Below are 23,665 nucleotides of genomic sequence, written 5' to 3'. Positions count from 1 at the left end.
TAAAGCACTGGTTCTTAACCTTGGGTTACTCAGGAGTTTTGGACTGCAACTCCCAGAAGCCTTCACCACCAACTGTGCTGGCTGGGGTTTCTGGGAGTTGCAGTTCAAAAACATCCAAGTAACAAAGGTTAAGAACCACTGCTCTAAAGGCAAGTTCTTTATCATTTAGAAGAAAGATAGCTCAAGATGAAGAAAGTGATGGAAATTTAGAAGCTATGCGTATGGAAAAGCCTACCACTGATCTGTGGAACTCACTGCCACAAGAGGGACTCTCAGCAGATCAGACAAATTCATGGAGGAAAGATGGCGAGGGGGCTATGAAAGGGCCCCTTGATTCTATCAACCAGGTTTGGAGGACCCATGTTTCTGGATGCCCATCACCAGACATCCACTATGGGAGTGGACTATGGCCTTCAGGACCTGTTTTCAAGATTCCACTTTGGGGCATCTGGTCACAACTGTGGGAAGCAGCCTTTTGGGATGCGATGAAACTTTGGCTCCATCAACGGGAGCTTCCAAAGTTCTTGCATTTTCAGCATTTTTGGTCATCATTCTGGACTCCCCTTTGGGTTGATCTATCCCTGGGTCTACACTGCAGGGTTATAGCTGCTTGATAGGGGCCTTCGCCGGTCCATCCAACAGCAGCCTGGGATTCGTAGTTTGACCTCTGGCGTGCTCACCTGAAACAGTGAGCAGAGAATTTAAAAAATAACTACAAATCCCAGAATGCTTTCCGTCGGAACCGTGGTCGTTAAACGTGGTCCCCCACAGATCTAACTGGGCGGCACAGATGGAAACGCTCAGAGCTCTCCATGGTGCTGAAACAGACCGGGTTTTTTTGCTTTCCGCCCTGTGACCGGCAGGGTCCGCAGACGGTTCTTCCTTACCGTGTTCTCCCACCACCTGATGCAGCTTTCCATAGGAATCCACATTCAGATGCACAGGGCTGTTGACCACGGCCACGGGAGTGGCGCCACCACTGCCTCCGCCGTTTTTCTTCCCTTTGGGCGCCGGGGCGAGGCTGGTTTTGCTAGCCGGAGAAGGCAAGATGGTGGGGTAGTTCGTGTTGCTACGACTAGGGAGTTTGATGCCCGCGGGGACGCTGGAAGACTTGCATTTCCTCGGGGCACCTTCCACGTGGCAGTCGGCGTGGTAGATGCTGTGGACGGACTCCGAATCGGGGGCCGCCGCCGCGTTCCGGAGGCTGGGAGACGACAGGGGAAGCATGAGCTGACTCCCGTGCTTCATGACGTTGAGCTCCAGGTCCCCCGTCTCGGAGTTGGGGTGAGGGGGCCCCTGGGGGCTTCCATTGCTGAGGTGATAGTGGTGGTGGTGGTGGTGGTGGATGAGATGGTGGATGGAGGTGATGTGTTTTTTGCTCCGGCGGCCCGGCCCGGCGGCCCCGCTGTCGGGGTCCACCTTTTTCCGCCGTTTGTTCTGCCAGTTGTTGTACAGGCGCAACGTCCGCCGTTTGACCTTCCTGAAAATGTGGCAGATGTACTTGAGGAGTTCCTCGTAGCAGCTCCCCGGCTCGGAGAAGCTGGCGATTGTGCTGTCGTTGGAGAGGTAACGGGCTCTCTGCTCCTGCATCAGCTGGTTCTCCCGCTGCTTCGTTTCGGAAAACTGTGTTGCTATCACAACCAGGCACAGGTTAATCATGAAGAAAGATCCAACCTGCAAGGAGTGGGGAAGATGGGAAGGGGAACCCAAGGAAAATTGCAGGAGTTGCCATTCGTAACTCACGCGGCACATTATTCAGAAACAACGCAGTGGCAATTTGGAGATAATATAATTTGGATATGCACGCCTAACCTGAAAACTCATCCATTGCAATTCAGGAAGAGAATCCAAACAGACTTGTTAAATTTCATATTCAGAAATGGAAGACGGAAGGGACACAGAACTGGTGATACTTTTTGGAGAAAACACCCCACAACCCTGTCAGTTCTTGGTGTTTTGTTTTAAATCAAGAGTGTAATACAATATATACTCGGAGGCCATTTCGTTTCTTTAGCTTTTGTTCTGCTATTCTTCTTTTCTTTCTGTTCTGTGTTTTGTTCATCTGGAAGCAAGGCCTGAACTGGCCGGCTTTGAAGCTGAGCTAGGCCTAGCTCCTCCTGGCTTCCTGTTCAGAAAGAAATCTCCCAGGGAGCACTGGGGCAGGAACAGGAAGCTTGGGCAAAGCTAGGCCTAGCTCAGCTTCAGAGCCTGCCGGTTGAGGCCTTTATCTCCAAAGTGAGCCATGTTTAGGCGTCTATGACATGTCTGCCTGTTATGTAGAACTCCAAGAGTGTAGAATTGTGGAGTTTGTAGTCCATGAGGTCCAAAAACCCCATCCTTAGCCCCAGAAATAGAGCAAGAAAAGCTCATGGCTTGTGGTAGAAAGTGATGGTGTCTCCAGAGCTGGGAAAGTCCCTTTTCTAGATAACAAATTACAGAAACTTCTAGCCAGTACAGCGAAGGGTCATCTTGGCTATAGGTTTCAGGGAGCTATTCTCCAGATTCCAAAAGATGAACTTTTCCTCAGCTGCACTGCAGCTCAAGGGGAAGGAGAACCTGGTTCTTGAATGCTAGTGTTTCAGATCCATTTCTGGAGCGACAGCAGAAGCTATCAGGGCATCTCCTGGCCCCTAGTGAGTCAGGGGTGGAATGACAGCCAAGGTGCCCAGAAGGCCCCCCACAACAGCTGACGTGAACATCATGTGACCACCTGCCCAAGTCTCTGCCCCAGTCCCCATACTTACTATTATAAGTAGTATAAAATATATAAAATTGTAAAAAGAGTGCGCGTCCATGACGTAATACATGATGTCAACCCATCCTTCCAGGGTTATAACCTGCAGTGGAAAGAGACAGAAGAGGAAGCCATGTCAGAACACGAGCCTGAAGAGTTTGCAGCCCATGGCAGGGCTTCGTGAACAGTGGGCCAAATAAAAAGCAGAGATCATTTGGGTTAATGGGTTCTCCCAGGTGAAAAGCTTTTTGTCGTGGCTTGTGTCTAGTTCAGGGATTAGAAGCCTTCAGGGTTTTGGACTACAGCCCCCAGAATCCCCACCAGGCTTGGAAGATGGGAGCTGTAGTCCAAAGTGTCTCCCACACATTGATCCATCCATTCTACTGGTGGATGGTGTGGGGTTTTTTTTTGGGGGGGGTGCAATGGGGCTTCCATGGGATGAAAGTGGAGGGAGGGGAGGAGAGGTGGGCTTAGGGCTGCTTCTCCCTCTTTACTTACACCCATGTCTGGTCTAGACCAGTGGTTCTTAACCTTTGTTACTCGGATGCTTTTGAACTGCAACTCCCAGAAACCCCAGTCAGGACAGCTGGTGGTGAAGGCTTCTGGGAGTTGCAGTCCAAAACTCCTGAGTAACCCAAGGTTAAGAACCAGTGGTCTAGACCATTTCGGGGGAGCAACGCAGGAAATGTCCCAGAGCAAGCCAAAGGGGACGGTCCATGGAACGAATCCCCACCTCCACTTTCGCCTAGTATCTCAAAGAACTTTCTCGGGGTGGGTTCCAGGAGGTTTGCACGGCTTTCCGATTCCCAGTTGCTTTTTCTGAACTTTAGTAGCCGATTACTAAGCCTGCACCACACCAATACCTTTTAAAAACCAGCAGTAAACAGCCCCATCTGTCCAGAGATGGAACGATCCAAGAGGTGTAAAAATACCCCAAAGCCTCGGAGAAGTTAGAGTGTTCATTAATATTCCATGACACACCTGGGCAGCTCAGTCCATGGATCACAAGGTCTCCTTGCTCTACACGGAAGCCAGAGCTCTTTACATGGAACAAAGTTTCAAAGGCTGCATCCTTACCACAAGCAGGCGCACCCCTCTGCCACTATCGGTGGAGTTTGTTGGCTCTGGCCCACAACGCCTCCAAATCCACCCCCCACCCTCCCGTGCTTTAATTGGGCACCTCGTTCCTCTGTCCACCAAGACAGGAAGTGCTGCCCTAACAAATCATTCCAAGCTGGCATTGACTTTGTAAACAGATACACACAGATTAACGTCAAACTGTCTGCTGAGGTCTACAGCGGCCGCACAAGGACGGTAGAAAAGCCAAGGTTTCCGGAAGTCTGCCTGTAGCAAAAAAACACAACCCCATCTCGGCTCCATTTTTTATTGCGGTAATGAGCACGCCACATGCCACCAAAAGGCTGGCCTCGGGTTCCTCTGGAGTTTACGTAACCGCGACAGCCGTGGAAGGAGCATCGACCCACCCGGAGTTAGGAGTTGCCGCAGAAGCAAGCGTGTTCTGACCCTCCGTTGGGGAGCATCACAAAGCCTCTCCTGACCTTTTCAGTTTAGAGCTTGGCCATGTGAGTTTTTTTTATTTTGAACTTCCGCCTCCCAACGCCCAGGCAGCAGCACCAGTGGGGGATTCTGGGTGGGGTAGTCGAAGAACAAGTTTGCCAAGCTGGGTCGGAACATGGTGACCAGTGTCCAAAATACAGCTCTGTCAGACCCAAAGCGGTGAAACATCCCCTAAGATCCAAATACAGTCATGTCCCGCTTAACGATTGCCCCGCATTATGATGAACCTGCTTTACGATGTTTTTGTGATCGTCAGGTTTTCAAAATGGCCACCGGGTGCTTAAAATGGCTCCCCACTGTGCTTAGGGATGGATTCCTCGCTATACAAGCACCGAAAATGGCTGCCATATGGAGGATCTTCGCTGAACGGTGAGTTTTTACCCCATTGGAACGGTTTTCAATGCATTTCAATGGGGTTTTTAATTTCGCTTTACGATGTTTTCGCTTAACAGCGATTTTCCTGGAACGGATTATCATCGTTAAGCGAGGCACCACTGTACGGGAATCCCACCGGCTCCTTCTCCTCTGCTGACCTTATTCCACTGAAACCAGAGTCCATTGTTCCCTCTGTTATTTGGGAGCGACTCGTCAACACCATCAAAACATTCGTTTTTCCAGTAAACCCAAAGGTCAAACTACACATTACGCCTTTTGAACACCTGCACGACAGGCCCCTTCCAGCTCCATGATTCTAGTCGCTGATTCTAGAGCTGAAATCATATTACATTCCAGGAATGCAATTCCGGAAGATGCTCGTGACTCAGCAACAAGCTTGCGAACAAAGCGGGGGGGGGGGCTGTGACCACCGGCAAAACAAAGCAAAGTAATTTGCCATTTGTGTGCAGCTCCCGCTGTGGCAACGAACGGCTTCACCAATTAAGAAACTCCCTCTTTAAGGGAATTCTCTACAGTTGAGGAATAACTTAAAGGCAGGTTGCCTACCCCAAACAGTTCACCTTAAAACCATAACCAAGTTAGTTTACAATTTAATATAAAGAAAAATAATGTCATTCCTTCTGCGGCGTAACCATAGCTAATTTTTTAAAAGTTACATTTATAGCTTCAGGGTGTGTGAGTCCTCACTATAGACCAGCGGCTTATAGGGATTCCAACCTCTTTCTAAGCAGCAATGATACAAGAAAGAGTTGGGTTACTTTTGAATAATGAAAAGATAACTGTAAGTATAATAGTAACTACCTACGGCTGGACCTTGGAACTAATGTCATGGAGGCCCAGCCGGGGAATTGAACTTCCAACTTCTGGCTCCACAGCCAGAGACCTAAACACTTGATTATTGCCTTTTTGAATGCTCCTGCTCCACCGTCTCAGCTAACCTGCATGAAGAAAGCCAGCCTCTCTGGGTTAGAATCTTGCATGCTAGCTTTCCATCTTTCCCCGCCCCAAGGGTGAAAGCCCAGGGACAGCCTTAAAACTCAAGAACAGAGAGAGCTTCCAAAGAGGGTTTTCTTTTAACCTGCCCGCAAAACATGCTCCAGAGATGTGCTCTAAGATTCCATTACTGTCCTTGCCGGCGCCACGGTTAAATGTCTGAACAAGGGGGGGAAATGCTTTAATTAAATGGCAAATCAGTGCCGAACGGGTGTTTTCAGTCTCTCTAAGCTGTGAAAAAATGGAGGGGGGGGGGAGGAAGAGAAAGTAACGACAGAGAGGAGCCAAGGACTTAATTAATTTCATGAGAAACAAGCTGTGTTAGAACCCAAGAGCTGCTTGTTAGGAGACAGGAGTTTTCCTTGACAGCCGCACGACGCGCATCCCTGCTCGCTCCTTGCACGGTTAAACAATCGGGCTGATTAAAAGACTCCGATTAAGTGCTGCAGATCATTGTCGTTCTAAACGCTTCCTTCTTCGTGAAGGGTTTCGTCTGGACCTTGGGAAAGTGCCGGGGTTTTTTTGGGGGGGGTCTATAACTCTCACAAGCGTTCATGCCAGCTGGGAGATTCTGGCGTCGCTATTCCCAAAAGTCACGTACCAAGGCGGGGGAGGGGAATGTTTGGGCCCCTTTTTCAGCCAACACGGTTCCCCCGCTGGATTCAGACTTGCGAGGTCCAGGTTCTGGTCTCTGCTGAGCCGCAAAACGACGACCCAGGGGCAGTTGGTCCCTTAGTCTGCCCCTCCTTGCAGGGATGTTGTGAGAATGAAATAAAGAGGAAGACAGCTATGAAAAGGAGCTCACCGGGGAGGGGACCCGAGTCGCCAACCCGCTGTCCATTTGGACTTAAATTACACTGTTGACTTAGACTCAACTCTTTTTTTTGTTGCAAAGACTCGAACTCGACTCCTGACTTGGAACCCCAGCCACCCTTCCTTTTTTTCTGGGGGTGGGTGGGAAGAAACAACTTGCTTTTAATAGAGACTCAGACTTGGGTCTTCGGATGCAGAACTTGGTACCAAAGGCTTGCCAACATCCCTGGAGTTCGCCAGAGGATCTGCCATGAATGTGGGCGAGTAATCTGGAGACCGTGATGTGTGTGTGTGGTCCCCCAGGCCACCACTGCTCCCCCCACAGCTTCCAATCCCTCACGATCATTCACCCTTCGTTCTGCGTGCCTCTCCAATCCGCGAGAATGTTGCTCACGGCCACCGGCTGCCATTCTTGGGGCCTCCGTGGAGCGTGCTTCTCGTTCGTGCGGCTGCACGTAGTACCTGAGGCCAGCCCACACCTCGCTCGGGAAGCCAGGCGGCTGCCAGAGACCCCCTGCTTTGGGAGTATTTGGAGGCTATCCATCCTCCCTTCCACTTCCCCTCCTCCTTCCTCCTCCTCCTTCCTTCCTCCCTGAGATGGAACTTTTCAGAGCAGGCCTGGCTGGAACAGCTGCAGGAACAGGTGGCGCGTTCCCTCCACGCACGGCGGTGAAAAATGAGCTGAGGGACCCCCTGAACACATTGGAGATACCTCTTCGCAGAACATTTGCTCAGGAGCAGGGGACTGGCAGACAGCGCCAGAGCGGGAGACACACGGAAAGCCATTAAATGGGAATCGGCACTTTACGGCGAGGAGTGACCCGAATCCGTATGATTATTCTTAGGGTGGTTGTAAGCATGTTTCTGTTTCTTTGTTTGTTTTCGACTGCCGGCAGGTTCTTTCAGCCTCTCGGCTGATGGTAGAAATTTAATCACAGCAATCTTACAGGAGAAGGAAAGATAAAAATGCAGGTTTTGCAGGACCAATTGCTTGGGGGTCGGTGGGTGGGGGAAATATTTCCTTTCAAGGTGAGAACAGCACCCTCTGTGTTTCACCTTGGATCAGAATTCCCTCGATTCAATAGTTTGTCTAGAGTAACTTTGGAAAAGTTACCTTTTGGACTACATCTCCCATACTCCAGCCATGCTGATAGGGAGGATGGTTGACCCTATGGATCATGGGGTCCAGCCCCAATCAAAAAGGCACGGGGGGGATCAAAAGCCCAACCTCTGGTTCTGCAGAGAATCGTCGTCAGAAAGTGCAAATTACCTGACAAACTATTGCAGAATGAGCGTATCCTCTGTGCAGAGAGTGAAGATGTGTTTCTAGAGGTATGCACGAGGGCTGATTATAAACCTGGGGCTCCGATCCTCTCTATGGGGGTTGCCTTGTTAGCAGCCTGCTTTCATCTCTGCCTGGCCTGCTGCCCTGACTAAGCCTCGTGAGCAAAATGGTTTCATTTCATCCGCATCTTCCTGAAACAAAGTCAAGGTTCTCTCCTTGCAAACGAAAACATGGCATGGTTTCCCTTTTATTTCAGTCTCGATGCATCGCCCGTCAACAAACGACATGCCCTGTCTTTGCAAGGAGACTAATTAAGCCGCTTCCCTGCGCCCCGCACGGCTTCCGTGGGAGGCCTGGACTCATGCAACACACAATTGTTTTAATCAAGAGAGATCAAAGCAACCAGGGGCACCAACTTTTAATTCCGCTCCGAGAAAGCAATTTCAGGCAAGGTTACGCAGCAAGCCGAAAGTCCGGCAGCTAGAGGGGAAGAGACGCCCAAAGATTCAATTAAGATGATTGGCAAGTGGCTTCTGGAGGGCGCTGCCAAACTCAATCAAAGCCCAGCGTCGGGGCAAGCGAAGGAGACTCTGCCTCAGAGGGACAAGAGGATGGTTCGAGGACTCCGAACGTTCAACGTCCCACTGGAGGGGGAAACTGTTAACAAAACGGGCGTAAAAATGCAAACAGAGAGTGGAAAGAAAGTACGGAGGGAGATTGTGCTTCCGTCTCCTTCTTGGCCCCTCTTCCATCCCTCAGATGTGATGGAGTGGCTAGGCTAAAGTCTATGGGAGCTGCAAGGCTTTATGGGCCTGGTAGTCTTCTGCATATTATGCTCCATGCAGGCTGCATCTCAGGAAACTACCAGACCCCTAATGCCTTGGACCTCACATGCAACATGCAATCCCCATAACTAGGGCACCTTTAAGAAAAAAGCTACAGTATTTGTGTCCCATAAGATTCGATTTTGTGCACAGGATCCAGTTGATTTGTAAATTCCATTCCCTTTACTCTGGGACCAATTCTGGCCATCTTGCCTTGACCTCATGAAAATCAGTCTGAATCGGGCTCATTCGGTGAGCAATTTGGGCTTCGGCTGAGGCGGCTGCATAGCCCTCGTAGATTACTAGTACCAAAAAAAAATTAATTTTTTTTTAAAAAGCCAAAGATATGAATGTATGCAAGGTTTTGGAGACGCTTCTGGCTTTTCCTGTGTGGTTTTCGCCAGCAAAATGCCCGTAGGCAAGGTTGGAAGATGATGGTGGACGAAGGCGCTGGATAATTGCTGCGCTATTCTCACAAGGTTTCCTTTGCACGTTTCTGGAGACCCTTTTATCTGTGTCTCCTTCCCCCCTCGTTGCCCTTTGGAGGGCATGTTGATTTGTCTAACAAGCTCCAGCTAGGAAGGAAAGCTCGTTTTTTGCCTCAGGTGACAATTTTGAGGTGCTCCTCACGCTCCCTCTCTCCTCCAACCAACCAACCACAACGAGCTTTTTCGCAGTGTCCTTCCAACCATCTCCCCTCTTAAATCCTCCCGCTGTGCTTCCGGATTTCCTTCCGCAACTCAAGAGAACACGTTCGGTGGCCTCGGAGTCTGTTGGAAAAACAGGCTGGTGCTTCTTTGAGACGTTGCTCCACGTTTACAACAAATACTCGGGTGGGATTTGCAAGGCAGGGAGGGAAAAAATGAAGATGGAGGATGTTGGAAGAGGTGCCTACTGATTCTAGCCCTGGCCACCCCCTTTCTGGACTCCTGGCCAGAGGGATTCGTTTCCTGCTTGACCGTGGGCTGTTTGGGACCCTGCCTTGGGCTGGCCCCCGTCTCTGCTCGCTGTTTGACGGGAAGCTGCTTGTTTCACCTTGTGGGTCGCCCCACCCACTTTTGGCTTAGACATCAGGTTTGGCTGGAGCTTTCTCCCCCCCAAAACGAATCTGGACTGGAAAGGCATCCCTATGAGGCAGGTCGGGAGAAGAGGGAGCCCCAAGTCACCGAGAGCACTTTCTTGGCGAAGCAAAGATTTGAACCCGAGTCTCACGGAGTCTTAACTCCCCACAACCGCCGGTACGGCCTCCCTCCCTCAACGTCCGTCAGATTTTTGCCGGTTAAACCTGTTCCCGGGTTTGAAAGCCGTGACGACAGGTGTGAACCCTGTTCCATTAAAAACAAAATAAAAAATCTTTGCAGTGTAGAAAGCAAACATTTCAGGGAAGAACCTAAGCTGCGGAGAACTCCTTTCCCTTGAACAGCTTGCTTTCCGTGTGGAGGGACGGATGGAGAAATCATACGGACGAAGCAATGTGAATGTCCACCCATGGGTTAGATATGGCGGAGACCCAGGCTGAGCGGGGAAGGATTGGGGTCTGATCCGCAGCTAGGACAAATTCCCTTGTTTGGACTACAGGTCCCACAATCCTCTCACCAGCACAGCCACAGGGGATCATGGGAGTTGTAGTCCAGAGAAAGCTCTCCTCCCATCTCTGGGGCAACACCGGCTGCTTCTTTTGGGTGGTTTTACACCCTCCAAGACGCAGGTTCCCTCTCGTTTGGAACGAGCAGCAGTGGGGGAAGGAATGGAAATATAAAGCGCTCCTTATTACATATTCATGAGGCCTGATTTATCATTCTAATTAGTCCGAGCATTTGCCGCATCCAGGCAAGCCGTGAAGGGGATTAACTGTTTCACGGCAGGGGGGGGGGGAAGAAGAAGAAGCCAGTTATGTTTTACCGAACCGATGGTGGGAGCAAGGAATTCAATGGAAGAGAAGTCGGGGGGGGGGAACCTGGCAAAACACAGGCAACCCCCAAATAATTTGTCACGCCAAGCTTTGGATGGCCTGGAGGGCGAACCAAATCTGGACGAACATTTGTGAAAAAGGAATGGGAAGCTGCTTGAGTTCTTGGTCTGGCCTACCTCAAAGGGGTGTTGGGGTGGTTCCCACATCGGTCTGGTGCTTTGATATTCTGGGGCCCACCAGAAATGTAGCTAACTCGGGGGGGGGGTGTCAGGACGGCACCATCCCTTTTACCCTTCTGCCGACAGCTAAAGGCCCATCTCTTCGGACAGGCTTTTAAGAGCCACGATCGCAGTCCCGAAACCCTTCTTAGAGTCAGATCGTTTTCAATACTCACTTGCTTTTAATTATTCAGTTGCATTTGAGTTAGCATATTGTTGATTTTTTTAAAAAAATGTTTAACTTATCATGCTTTGGACTCCGTTGCTTTTAATATTGTAAGCCACTTTGGGCTCTCATATGGGGGGTGAAAAGGCGGCATATAAATAAAATAAATAAATCAAAGGTAATAAATTAAACGAGGTCATGTGGTCCACGTAGGCATCCTGAGTTCCTCGGGCAGAAAGTGGGGCAAAATGGGAACGACCGGAGGCGCGTAAAGGGAAGCCAGGAAGGTGGGTAGATATAAGGAGAGGAGTATTCGCAAGAGCAAAGCTGCCGGGCCAGGGGTGGGAAGCAATGAAACCCGGAGATTTTAGCCCATGCCTCTGTTTCTTGGGAACCGGGCCTTGTTTTCTAAAGCGTCTTGTCTACGAAGACATCTCCGTTGACAAGTTAATCAAGTCGTACCCAAGCGGCACCGCTGAGCCGTCCATTTACCACCTGCAATGTGGGAAAGGATCTTTGTCATGGAACCGTGGCAAGCAAGGAGCGTGATGGGAATCCCAATATATGGAAACTATCTTCCTTCCTTTCTCTCTCTCTCTCTCTCTCACACACACACACAACTGGGAGAAAAATATTGCTGAAGGAACGACGTTGTGATCACCACAACCAACGGCGCCTCTTGTTAGCGATCCTTCCTGTTGTGAGAAAATCTTGCATTTTGTAAAAATGAATGCATGAATGAATCAGTTTTTTCTTTTGCAATAAAGAGAAAGAGAAATCTTTTTTTTTTTTTTTTTGCAAAAAAGACGACTTCTGGCCCTTTTCTTTTTGCGTATGTGCAAGGGAATCCCACCCTGCAAAAAATGCGCCCAAGCTCTTGCAAATCCACCCTGTGGAGAGAGACCTTTCAATGCATCTCATTCTCATACTTACCTGTTTGGATCTCACCTCAAGATTTCCAGCAGGGGCTAGAGAAGCCCCCCGCCCCCCCGTCTAGGTACCTAGCTTCTCTCATGTCATACCTAAGTGCTTCCCCTCATTTTCAGCCCAAATCTCCCCTTCTGTAACTTCAACCCATGAGCCATCATCCTTGGCCCTCCAGGCAGCAAGGGATGATGGTATGATAAAGGAAAGCAGGATGTTATTTTTGCAGGCTCCTTTATGCTCAGGAGGGGGAAAAAACCAGGAGAAACTCCTTGCATGTAGTAAACTAGCATGTCAGGGAATGAGTCCCTAGATTACTACATGCGGGAAACCTCGAATATAGGAGACTGGAAACAACAACAGAGTTCTCCACTTGCATTCCGGATTTATGGACTGTCCAAGCTTCTATTGGGAGGATTTTTACATTCCAATTCTTCTTGTTCTTCAGGGGAGGGAGAACTTAAGAAAATCTATTTTCTTTTCCAGTTTACGGGTCGTTCTCCTTGAAAAACAGGATTTTGGCTCCTCTTTATCCTGCTGTCACCCAGAACAACTCGGAATGCTTGCGAGGCAGTCAATTCACCCTGCGCGGGACAGCAGCGGTGCTTTTCCTTAATTAGCTCTTCCACTGCTTCCTCCAAACGCCGTGTACAGCTGAAGGATCTTAATATCTCAGAGTTAATTTAGGTTCCCATCTCCCCTTTTTCATCCCATAATAAGATAATTACTTCCCATAATTTGCCATGGAATGCGCCTTCCTAATAAATAGATGTGGCGCGCTCGTCCATTACACCATGAACGACGAGCATTGAAACAAGTGTAATTGGGCGGATTACAAGAGCAAATGATTAAGCTCTCGAAAACGTAACGAGGGCGAGCGGGGGAGAAAGGTCCCTCTTTCCGGCAATGCTATCCGCCCCCCCTCCCGGTGCTCCCATTTCCCGATCAGGCTTTTGAGGTGCAGTGTGGTCTGAATGGTTCACAAAATGCATTGCCGTTTTTTAACAGAAGCGCTGGAAGGAGGAAGGCTGCAGGGGTAGGGTGGGCTACAAGCAGGGATGGGGTTTAGGATTCCTCCGACTACAAACCCCATCATCCCCCATTGCACCTCAAAACCTGATTGGGAAATTGGAGCGGGGGCAACAGGGCCAGAAAAAGGGACATTTCTCCCCCGCTCACCCTCGTTATGTATTCGAGTTCTACCTGAGAGAGAGAGAGAGAGAGAGAGAGAGAGAGAGAGAGAGAGAGGCCGACTGCTAAGTGTGGCTCGCCTGGGAGAAAGGCCTAAAATGAGGAGGCCGTGAGGCCTTGCTAGGCCTAGTTTCCTGTTCAGTAAGGAAACTCCCAGCTGGCACTGGAGCAGGAACCCCGCTGCTCGAACTAAGATGCAATGGAAACCACGTCTTCAGACATAATAAGTGGATCCAAATCAGTGGATTAAAAAAAATCCATGAAAGGTCATGCTAAGAGGGATCCGTCAGTCTCAAAGGCTGATGTTGATGTTTCTCCACAGACTGAAAAGGGCCAATGCCACTACGTCTTTTGAAAAATCACGCGATTGAAAGTATCAAGGTCATCCACGCACTTGGGTTCCCAATCGCTAAGTTCTGAGTGCGAAAGCTGGACGGTAAAGAAAACTAGCAGGAGAAATAGTGGATTCGTTTGAACCGGGGTGCTGGAGGAGAGCTTTGGGCAGACAGAAAAACGAACAAGGGGATCCTTAAGCAAATCGAGCCTGAACGATCACTGGAGACCAAAATGTCGAAACCGAGGCTGTCCCTACTTTGGGCACATCCTGAAAAGGCAGGATTTTCTGGAGAAGGCCGTCACGCTGGGAAAGGTGGAAAGGCAGCAGGAAAAGAGGAAGACCAATACAAGATGGATTGACCCTCGAACAGAACCACAAGAGCTGAACAGGGCAGATAAGGACAGGCCGTTTTGGAGACGGCTCATTCATAAGGTCGCCATAAGTCGGAGGCAACTTGATGGCACGTACAACAATCGAGTCCCTACAGAACATCATAATCCGCCCGGCGCAAACATAAACATTCATGAACCTTTCGGTTTGTTTCTCTCCCACCAGCCAACCAACTTCTCAGGAAAAAAAAAAACCACAGCTCGCCGCCACCATAAGGGAGGAAAAAGGGGCCTTACCTGAAAAATAGCTATCCAAGCATAGCCTATATTATCAAAATTAATAGCTCCATTGTGCGGGTTCAGGTCCCCCGGCCTGCAAATGTTATAATACTGGTTCCAGTTTATGCAGGCGGAGTTCCGGTGGCTGAGGTCCAAGCTGTACGAGCCGGGGTTGTAGGCGTCCAGGTTCAAAGTACATTCCACCTTGAACTCCTTCCGGTTAGGGATGCTAGAACATTTCTGCATGCCGTTATCCCGGTGGGACGAGCAGATGAACGGATTCTCTTCCCCTTCCTCTGGTCGATAATACGGATGCAGGAAAGTCAAGTTGTATGTCCTTGGGCAGGAGAGAAGGGGAAAGAAACCCAGATAGTGCTTAATGCCTTTGGTAACATTTGCTTAACAGATTATATCCAGTGTATTTCCACCTTTCCTTTTCCATTTATTTTGCCCTGCTTCTCCCTGTCTCTCTCTGGTTTGTATTTTTATAAATATACGTTAAAAAAGGGAGAAAAGAATTTATATATATTCTTTTCTCTCTTTTTATACATATATTTAATAAAAATACAAACCAGAGAGAGACAGAGAGATGAGGGTGTGAATCCTCTCTGATTTTTCTTGCCTGGGGGAAGGTGGGAGGAGGGCTCTTCCCAATGAGGGCAGCGCTCGAATGTGTTGTGGTTTTAATGGAACATGTAATCTGTGCCACTTCCCAGCGATTACTGGCTGGGGATGGACGTAGGATGATAGCTCTTTTTTCCCCCATTCACCTCCCTTTCTTCCCTTCCAGAGTCATCGTGAATAATAATATAAAGCGGTGTCTTGAAAGAGTGCCGCTGGGGTGGAGGGATGAACTCATAAAGAGATTAGTCCATTGAACACGGATTCTGGTGGACATAAATAGAGGAGAGAGTTTGGTCTTTTCAGGTTCCAATGAGGCCTTCCCCAACCTGGGTCATGGAAGCAAAAATTCAGAAGGGACCCCAAAAGGTCATCAACTCCAACCCCTTGCTAATGCTGGATATCCACAGGGAATGCATTCCTGATAGATGGACATCCGCCTGATGTTTAAGACCATCTGATGAAGCAGAGCCCACCACCTTGAGACACAGAGACCTCCCACCGTTGAGCATCCTTTCTGGTAAAGAAATGAATGTTGGCTTGAAATACCCTTTCTTGTAATTTGACCCCAATGGCTTCTACAACCTGAATTCGCTCTAGCCACTGGGCCTCATGATCAGAGCTGCAGCTCCCATCCTGCGGAGTGCATCAGGTAGGGGAGGGTGGCATCAGCGCTGGGAGACTGGCCTGCGCAGGATTCAAAAGGGCAGCTCGTGGCTGAGGAACGACGGCTTCCCCAAAAGCTTTCAAAAGACGCCCCTTTTTTCTTCTGAACACCACCAGCTAGTGAGATTCAGACACTCTCTCTAGAGCAAACTTTCAGAGAAAACCCGATTTCCATTTCAAAGTTTGTTTTAAAAAGAACGGCCCATCTGTTGATACACCGCTTAATGAGAAGAGACTCAGCCGACGGCCATTTGAAACTCTTTGGATTGAACCAACGGGGCTGATTTACGCTTATCTTCAATCACTTTTTTTTAAAATGCTCTGGGATTCCGGCTGCTGTCCCTTTTCAGCTGAGATAGCTGTCAGTTTTAATGGCTGCAAAGCTTTGCCTTCTTTTGCCCACCCCACGGACTCATCGTTCTTTGGATCGGTGCTGGCCTCAGAATGGATTCCGAACAGAATATATGGAGAAACCGCCATCTTGAATCCCTTACACACATCCATATATATACAGCCCTTCTAAGGCGTCTTCTCAGAAGAAAGCTGGCCAGAGAGCTCAATGGTTTAAGCGTCTGGCTGCAGAGACAGAGGTGTGAGTGTGTGCGTGTGTGTGTGGGGGGGTTTCAATTCCCTCCCTTGGTCCTCCTGGGGGAAGATCCAGCCTGGGTAGCCTTGGGCCAGCTGCACAAGGATAAACCACTTATTCTCTACTTAGATAACCCTGCAAAGAGTCACCCTAAGTCCGAACCGACTTGACGGCACATCTATTTAACCTTGGAACCACAAAACAATCTCCCTGCAAGAGAAGCACAAGCAAAAAGCTGGTAACGGATAACCTTGTGTTCTAACTTGATGTTTCCGAGCTTTGAGTTTTGCCCGAAGGAGACAGTTTGGAGCAGATTATGCGGGCAATGTCTGCTCAGAAGGGTGACAACTGAACTTTGCAACCCAATTATCCCCGGTTTGACATTTTGCTTTGGACAGGATCCGGGGAGCTGGCTCTGGCAGGGCCCGTTGGTTCTCTGATAACATTTCAGACGTTATGGCCTGAAACATGCCTGGCAGAATTTTTGCAATGCCAAGGGGGGTGGGGGTGGGGTGGGGGGTGGGAGAAGCGCTCAAAATCGTGCGTCGACAAGGATAAAATCAGCCGAGCCAATGACAGGCTCCACTGTCCGCCTGGGTCTCCTTTGTCATAGAGGATAACGCCTCGTATCTCATTTGCTCTCCCCAGATGCAAAACGGGGACCGAAGGTGGGTGGGCTCTTTGTATGACATGCCGCACGACCCCAGAATAATCGGGGGCTCTGAAAAATGTTGCTCGTGCTACAGCTCAGCAGACGGGAACAAGGCCTTTGAGGGAACCAGGCTCCTTATCAGGGAGGTGAAGAGAGATTGTTTCCCATTAGGGGGGTTATGAGAGGCCACCGTCAAGACCACAGGCGGGGGGGGGGGGAGATGACACACCGGCTAACAGGGTTTTGGGAAGCCCCTCCAGGGTACCAAGCAGATCTCGGCTAGGAGGGAGGAAACCGGAGGGAAGGGCGAAGATGTGGGGAAGTGGATTTGTCCTTTCCTGACGAATACGCACAAAATCCCTCATCCGTATGGATTTGAGTGACGTCCACCCTGCATGACATCTCGACCAAACATTTGGGAGGCCCTGGAAATCCCTGACTTCCAGCTACGAGCAAGGCAAGGGAGTTATTTCCTCTCATGGTAGGCTCTGCTAATCTGTGAGTCAAGTCCCGGAGGAGAGGGTGAGGGTCAAAATGTTGCACGAAACCCACATGCAAGGTTCCAGAAACGGTGCAAGAACCCGTTCAAGGCTTCCTTCTTGGAACTCAACAGGTGGCATACCAAGCTCTGAGAACACGCCTCTTAAGTAAGTCCAGTTGTCTTGGAGAGCTCTTGTAAAGTTTGGACTGAAATCCAGAAGGGATCTCTGTTGCTGCCTCCCCTCCAGCAAGCTTTCATGTATTGCAAGCTATTGGGAAGGTGAGCTTTTTGTTGCGAAGGGGCAACCTGGACAATTTGAGAGCAGGCTAATCTCCAAGCACCTTTTGCGTAAGCACACAAAGCTGCCTGGAATGCCCTGTTTACTTTTTCATCCTGGCAGGTGGCCTCGACATTAAAAAAAAGAGAAAGACACTCAAGAAGGTTGGAGAGCGGAGGGCTCCAGACTGCCAACAGGACAACGATGGGGGAAGAGTTGGCGTTTTAATTAAGGGCCGAAGCAAAACCCTTTACGACAGACCTGCGGCACTGGCGACCGACCCAAAGCTTTCCAAAGTTTCTTCAAAAAGCCCTAACGAGATAGACTGTTTTTTCTTTGGGGTCAGAAAAGGGGGCAAAGGGAAGGATAGCAGCAGCCACCTCAGGGTTTCACATAAGGTGAATGCGCTCATTCGTTTCATCATGGAAAAAGGACGGGAACGTTATTCTCCACAATGATGAGGAGGAGGACGGATTTCCTTTCAGCCTTGACACAGCTTTCTCCTCAAAAGCAAGGATTCCGCTCCTCCCTTCCTTTGTTTTTCCTGGAAAACTGCCACATTCTGGCACAAAATAATGCCGCCTGCATCAGGGGCCCAGTTACCCCAGACTATGACAGCGTCTGCATCCGCTCTGCCAGGAATGTGAAGCACCAAATGGGTTGCTTGTGTCTTTATTAACCAGTCTTTCTGCACTCTCTAGAGGTCGGTACTTTGCTTCTTAAAGGGAAAGAGCACATTTTTACCTACATTCCAGAGCCGTGCTTAGGGACGGGAATGAAACTGTCCTTAAAGGCTTGACCTTTCATCCAGGAGGTATCTCACTGGGCGAGACATCCTAAATTTGCAAGAATGAGGAACTTAGCAATACTCTTCCTATCTCGATGGTATAGTCCCTTCCATCAGTTCAGGACTCTACCACTTCTCCTCCCCCGAAGTTTGCCCTAAATGACGTTTCTGTTATTAATTCAAATCCGGCGCATAGGTATGCCTGCATGTGATTGCATGCCCTCCTCCCCTTTTTTGGTGTGGGAAGGACAGAGAGGTTGGCATGAAACAGGACGATTTCCGAAGGACTTACATTTGGAAATTGGTGTCCAGGAAACACCGGTTCCTCAGCAGCCCAGCCCAGAGTTGCACCCCAACGATCCCAAAAATGAAAAAAACAAAGAAGCATAAAAGAAGAACGTTGCCTAACATAGGCAGAGTATCTAGCAGCAGGGTGACCAGTATGCGCATACCTGCAGAGAGAGGGGGAGAGGGAGAGGGAGAGAGAGGGAGAGGGAAGGGAAAAAGAAAGAGGCACAGTTATTTATTTCAAGCATTTCTGGAGGGTTTTTAAAACCCCGCTCCTCAACTCATATGCAACAAAACAAGGCTCTTAGAACGAAGGCTTGAAACCATCTTCAGCCACCGCCAGTTAAAACTGGCACGTCTTCAAAGCTCTTCTGAAGTCCGGCACAGGCAAGGCCCGATCCGCACATCTCCTTGGGAGAGGAGTCCATTAAAGCAAAATAAATAAATCAATCCCTGTCTCCTATGCCTGGAAAAAAAAAACAACAACTTCCAAGCAAAGTTTTAAAGCACAGGCAGGTTTGGGGGTTGGTGGTGGGCGAAAAGAGGTCCTTTAAACCACAGAGCCCTAAGCTAACGTCAGACAACCCGGATGGTGGGGGGGGGGAGACACAGTAAAGACCCCCACACACCTCCTGTGCAAGTGCTCTGGTTTAGATCAGAACCACCTCCTGCCTTCCATTCCTCCAATTTGCATTTAAAAGTAAAAGCCAAACACTCGCTGAGCCTGCTTTTAAAAATAAAACCAGCAGGGATAACTGCGACGGTACGAAACACATGCCAAAATCCCTACCTTCATTCAGCCCCCCCAAAAAACGCATGTGCGCGCATGAGTGCATACAGACATGCATGCAAGGGCCAAAATGCTGAATGCCACTGTCTCTTTGTTGCCAAAAAAAAAAAGGGGAGGGGGGAAGAAGAGATCTTGCCATGGGCTCAAGCAATCACGGCGGAAACATAACCTTGCAGGATGTGGGCGCGGCAGATGGATCAGGTGAGGAAACGGTGACAGGTGCCACCTTTCCAAACTCAGCTGTGCAACTGTTAAGCATATGTTGGGTGCCTGCTCAGCCTTCTGGCTCTCATGCCCAGGAGGGGAAGAAGAAAGCAGAGCATCTCTTAAGAACACCCTCGGGAAGCAAGGAACGGGCTAGCTTCTTCGATGTTTTGTTGCTGGGAGTCAAAGGGAAGGGAGGTCCTTGCCAAGACCACGGCTCTGCAGAGCACGGATGCCAGGGAGAAAGAGAGGGAGGAACTGGGTCCCGGCAGCTTGTTCGCAGGGACTTGAGCAACGCGCCACGAGGCCACCTGGTGATTTTGCACAAAAATGCTCCCTCCGTGCGGTCAATAAATAAATATAGTGTTGCCGTTACCACTAAGCAATGTTAAACTTTTGCAGGTCAGGGCAAAAAGAAAAGGGAAAAAATTACAGAAAACAAAAATGTGGTGGCATTTTAAAAACTTCACCTGCCCTGTTTCCCTGAAAATAAGCCCTAGTAGGATTTTTCAGGATGCTTGCCATATAAGCCCTACTCCAAAAATAAGCCCCAGTTAAGGGAAACCCCCTCCCTCCACCCTTGTGTAGCAACCAGAAGAAGATGACAGGGCTGTATCTGAATAAACGTAGATGGTTGTACATGAAAAGTATAAAACATCCCCTGAAAATAAGCCCTTATGCATTTATTGGAGCAAAAAATTAATATAAGACCTTGTCTTATTTTTGGGGAATTGCAGTACTTCTGTTAGCGCCACAGCACAAAACACAACGAGGGGCAGAGCATGAAACACTCCTCTTTTTTGCCACGATTCCTCCCACTTTCTTCCCTTGAACTCAAGGTCAGCGGTTCCCAAACTGGCGTCTCCCAAGAGGTTCTCGGACTGCAGCGCCCAGAAATCCCGGCCAGCACAGCGAGCGGTGAAGAGGCTCCTGGGAATTGCACTCCAAGAACCTCTGGGGACACCCCCCCCCCAGTTGGAGAACCACGATCCTAAGTCTCCAACTGACCGCTTCAACCGTGCCATTGAGTGCCCTTGTTTGGAGGTGTCTTTCGACCAGATGCTTTGAGGCAAATATTGTGTCCCCCCCCTTGTCGGAGCGGCCGCTCATTCTGCAATCGGGGGGGGGGGGAAAGAACGCCAGCCGGGTCAGGATGTAATCTATACGGCAAGGAGCTGCCCGGGAGTGTAACTGAACACGAAGGCTTTGTCTGTGAACTGGGGGATCAGAAAGGATTACCTGGAGAGCTGATGCTATCTACGATTCATTACATCCCGTTGGTCTGCACGCACACACACACACACACACCCCACACCCTGGCTCGCTCGCTCTCCCTCTCTTTCTTGGGTGGGATGAGCTGCTGTTCTTAGTGGGCCATCGAAGCCCCACATCTATGGAGGCGGAAGCCACCGCTGTTAGCAAACGGTAATCCTAAACTCAAGCATTGGGAGGGTCCCCTCCCACGCGTCCGGATCTTGCAGAACCCACCAAGAGGAATTCAGTTCTTCTGCAGCCTGGTTCCTTGGGCGGTTGCAAGCAGTATTTTCAAAAGCTCAGGCATCTGCCGTGGGTAACCAAATAGAGGAGGCATGAAAAAGATCCTGGGCACATAACCTATTGTTGTTGTTGTTGTGCCATCAAGTCTTCCCAAACCTAGGGTGACCCCCATGAATGAGCATCTCCAAAATATCCTGTCTTCAACTTCCTGCTCAGCTCCTGCAGACTCAAGACCGTGGTTTCCTTGAGGGAATCAGTTCATCTCGTATTGGGTCTTCCTCTTCTCCTGCTGTCTTTAACCTTGCCCAACATGATGGTCTTTTCTAGAGAATCCTGCCTCCCCACGACGGGCCCCAAGAAGGAGACAGGCTCAGCTTCAACATGTTTGCCTCTAGAGAAAGTTCAGGCTTGATTTGATCCAGGACCCCCTTGGTCACCTTTTCTGGCAGTCCAGGACGTTGGCAAAGCTCTCCTCCAACACCACGTGCCATGCTTTCTCCCCCCCTCCCCGCCCTTTTAGCAAACTAGAATGAAGAGCAGCAGAAATGGCGTGCCCACAATCTGTAGGTTGACCCCATTTTGGGGAGGGGCATGATATGGGATTTTAATTCTCATTGGGGTAAGGAAATAAAAGGGATAAACATGAAACTCTCCACTTAACCTTAACTCTGACCCTCATCGTTATCCTAACCCTGAGTACACAGATGTTCCCAGGGGGTTCAGCAAATACCGAAGTTCCCCCTGTGGGTATTCTGATTCGATTCCTCCTCCTCTTCTATTTGGGCCGCCTGGATACAACCAAGAAGCTGAGGGTGGAATTTCAAGGTTCCCCGAGATTCCTCATCACCAGCCAAAGGAGGACAAGACAGCCAGTTTCCTCCCCTCAAGGTCTCTGCCATTTGCCCAAAATCTCTCTCCCCCCTCTGAGAATTTGTGCAAAAATGGGCCACCTGGTCTCCAATGTGGGAGAACCCGATCAGGAGTGGGAGGAAATTTTTTTGTTCTTTTCCCCTCCCGTAAGGAGGAGGACATTACAGTCCCTCTCACTCTCCTGAAAAGGAGGAGATGAGTGAGGATTTATACCCTTAAATTCCACGTATGCGCTTTTCATTCTGGTGCAAGAGGGTTAACGCATAAAAACAAATACCGAGAATTCGCTCTGAAAGGTCATGACATAAAAGCTACAGGCAAGCGTACATCTCGGCTCATGCCTCAGAAATTAAAAAAAAAAAATGCCGGACTGCCCTGCCAAGCGCACAAATCATAGGAATTCTTCACCCAGCTGTTTCCAAGAACCATTTCCCAACAAAGACAACGTGAGGACATTTTTCTTCCTCAACAATAAATCTCTCGGGCAAATTTATTGCCGTCAGCAGGCCAGGGCGAACGGAACTGGGTGCAGCCAAAGGGAACATGGAGGATAAAGACCGGGGTGCTCACCCTCGGATAGAGCTGGGTTTGAAATCCTTTGGGTTTTTTTTTCCTGTCACGGGAAACTGGAAGAATAAGGAAATGCAACGTTCTTCTCTTCAGCGAGAAAGGTGTAGAACATGAGGTGCTCTTGATAAAAAGTTCTTCCATTACCAAGTGGAGTTAATCTTTTTTTGGCACAAAATTCTCCGTTTTGGCAGAAAACTGCTTCGCTTGTGCTGTGGCGTGAATTGTGCGAATGGCCCGCCTGCGCCTGGGGCAATGGCTTCTTTCCTTAAGAATCTGAAGCACAGGATGGGTTGCTTGTGTCTTCCTGAACAATTCATCTCTGTCCTTCTGCACTTGCTCCAGATGTGCATTTTGCTTCTCATAGGAAATAGGCACTCAAGGGACGTTGGAAGCAAAAAAAAAAAGACCTCATTGCCCAATTCTTTCCTGGAGGCGTGAAATCTCATGGGGGCCTTTCAAATTTCACCAGCAAGTGGCCTCATCATGTCAAGACAGCTCAGATCTACACAGAGGAGGAATTTAGTGGGATTTATTTAGAAATTCTTCTCAACCAGACGTAAGCTGCTCTTCCAGAAGACTACGATAAAAGATAAAGATGGATCTTCTGGCAGCATTGATATTTCACATGCAAAGAGTTAGCTACTTGGAAGAAACTACTTGTAATTGTTCCTTTAGTCATGGAACTATAACTACAGTTATGACATTGCCTCCCTTATGGAGAGGTGATATCACTCTTTTTGAGGGTATCGAAAGCCTCACAGGTCTTACCCTCAAAATTGAAAACAAGGCATTGCAGAGAATTTCTGTCAGGTCATGCACTATTATTATTATTATTATTATTATTATTATTATTATTATTATTATTATTATTATTATTATTATTATTATTATTATTATTATTATTATTATTATTATTATTATTATTATTATTATTATTATTTGCCAGTTTTGATGCATGTTGATCTCCTCAATTGTGCCTACTGGATTTGATGATCCATAGAGTCCCTTCCAGCTGCATTTCCAAGATCGCTTCATTGCATTTTCAAAAATATTAGGCCACAAATCTTAACGGAAAATTTCCTCTGTTTCTCAAGTTCAACTGGGAGGAAAGCACAGGCTTCGCTTGCATGTGTGAAAGCTCAGGCATTGCCATTTCGGAGGAATGGTCCTTCTGGAAGGATAATGGTCTTACTTTCCAACTGCAAAGCTGGCCTGGCCTCTTGGCCTAGGGGTGTCTGTCTCAGTGAAGGGGGGGAGGAATGTAAACAGGCAAGTGGTGTACGGGTTGGCATGTGCTGTGGGTCGAAGGAAGGCTAGAACTGGGTAATTCAAGACAGCAAGAAGGAAGGTCGGACAGGCAAGGAAAGGAAGGAACAGAACGAAAAACCTGAGCAGCC

The 23,665-nt window shown here is 49.0% G+C and overlaps 1 protein-coding gene across 4 annotated transcripts in view; it reads right to left on the bottom strand.

The window, feature by feature from the left end:
• Positions 1–23,665, bottom strand: part of CACNA1H (calcium voltage-gated channel subunit alpha1 H) — a 191,965-nt gene that overhangs the window by 62,738 nt on the left and 105,562 nt on the right. For all 4 annotated transcript variants that reach the window (XM_078381307.1, XM_078381306.1, XM_078381308.1 and 1 more), the window contains exons 6-9: positions 18,342–18,501; positions 13,998–14,316; positions 2,745–2,837; positions 888–1,674 (exon numbers count right to left, since the gene is read on the bottom strand). In XM_078381307.1, the coding sequence (XP_078237433.1) occupies positions 888–1,674; positions 2,745–2,837; positions 13,998–14,316; positions 18,342–18,501 (1,359 nt within the window). The remainder of the gene's footprint in view (positions 1–887; positions 1,675–2,744; positions 2,838–13,997; positions 14,317–18,341; positions 18,502–23,665) is intronic.

Source organism: Pogona vitticeps, chromosome 13, assembly GCF_051106095.1.
Source record: "Pogona vitticeps strain Pit_001003342236 chromosome 13, PviZW2.1, whole genome shotgun sequence".
Classification (NCBI taxonomy): Eukaryota; Metazoa; Chordata; class Lepidosauria; order Squamata; family Agamidae; genus Pogona; species Pogona vitticeps.
The sequence above is the reverse complement of the archived record's forward strand: the minus strand, read 5'-3'. Positions and strand labels throughout refer to the sequence as shown.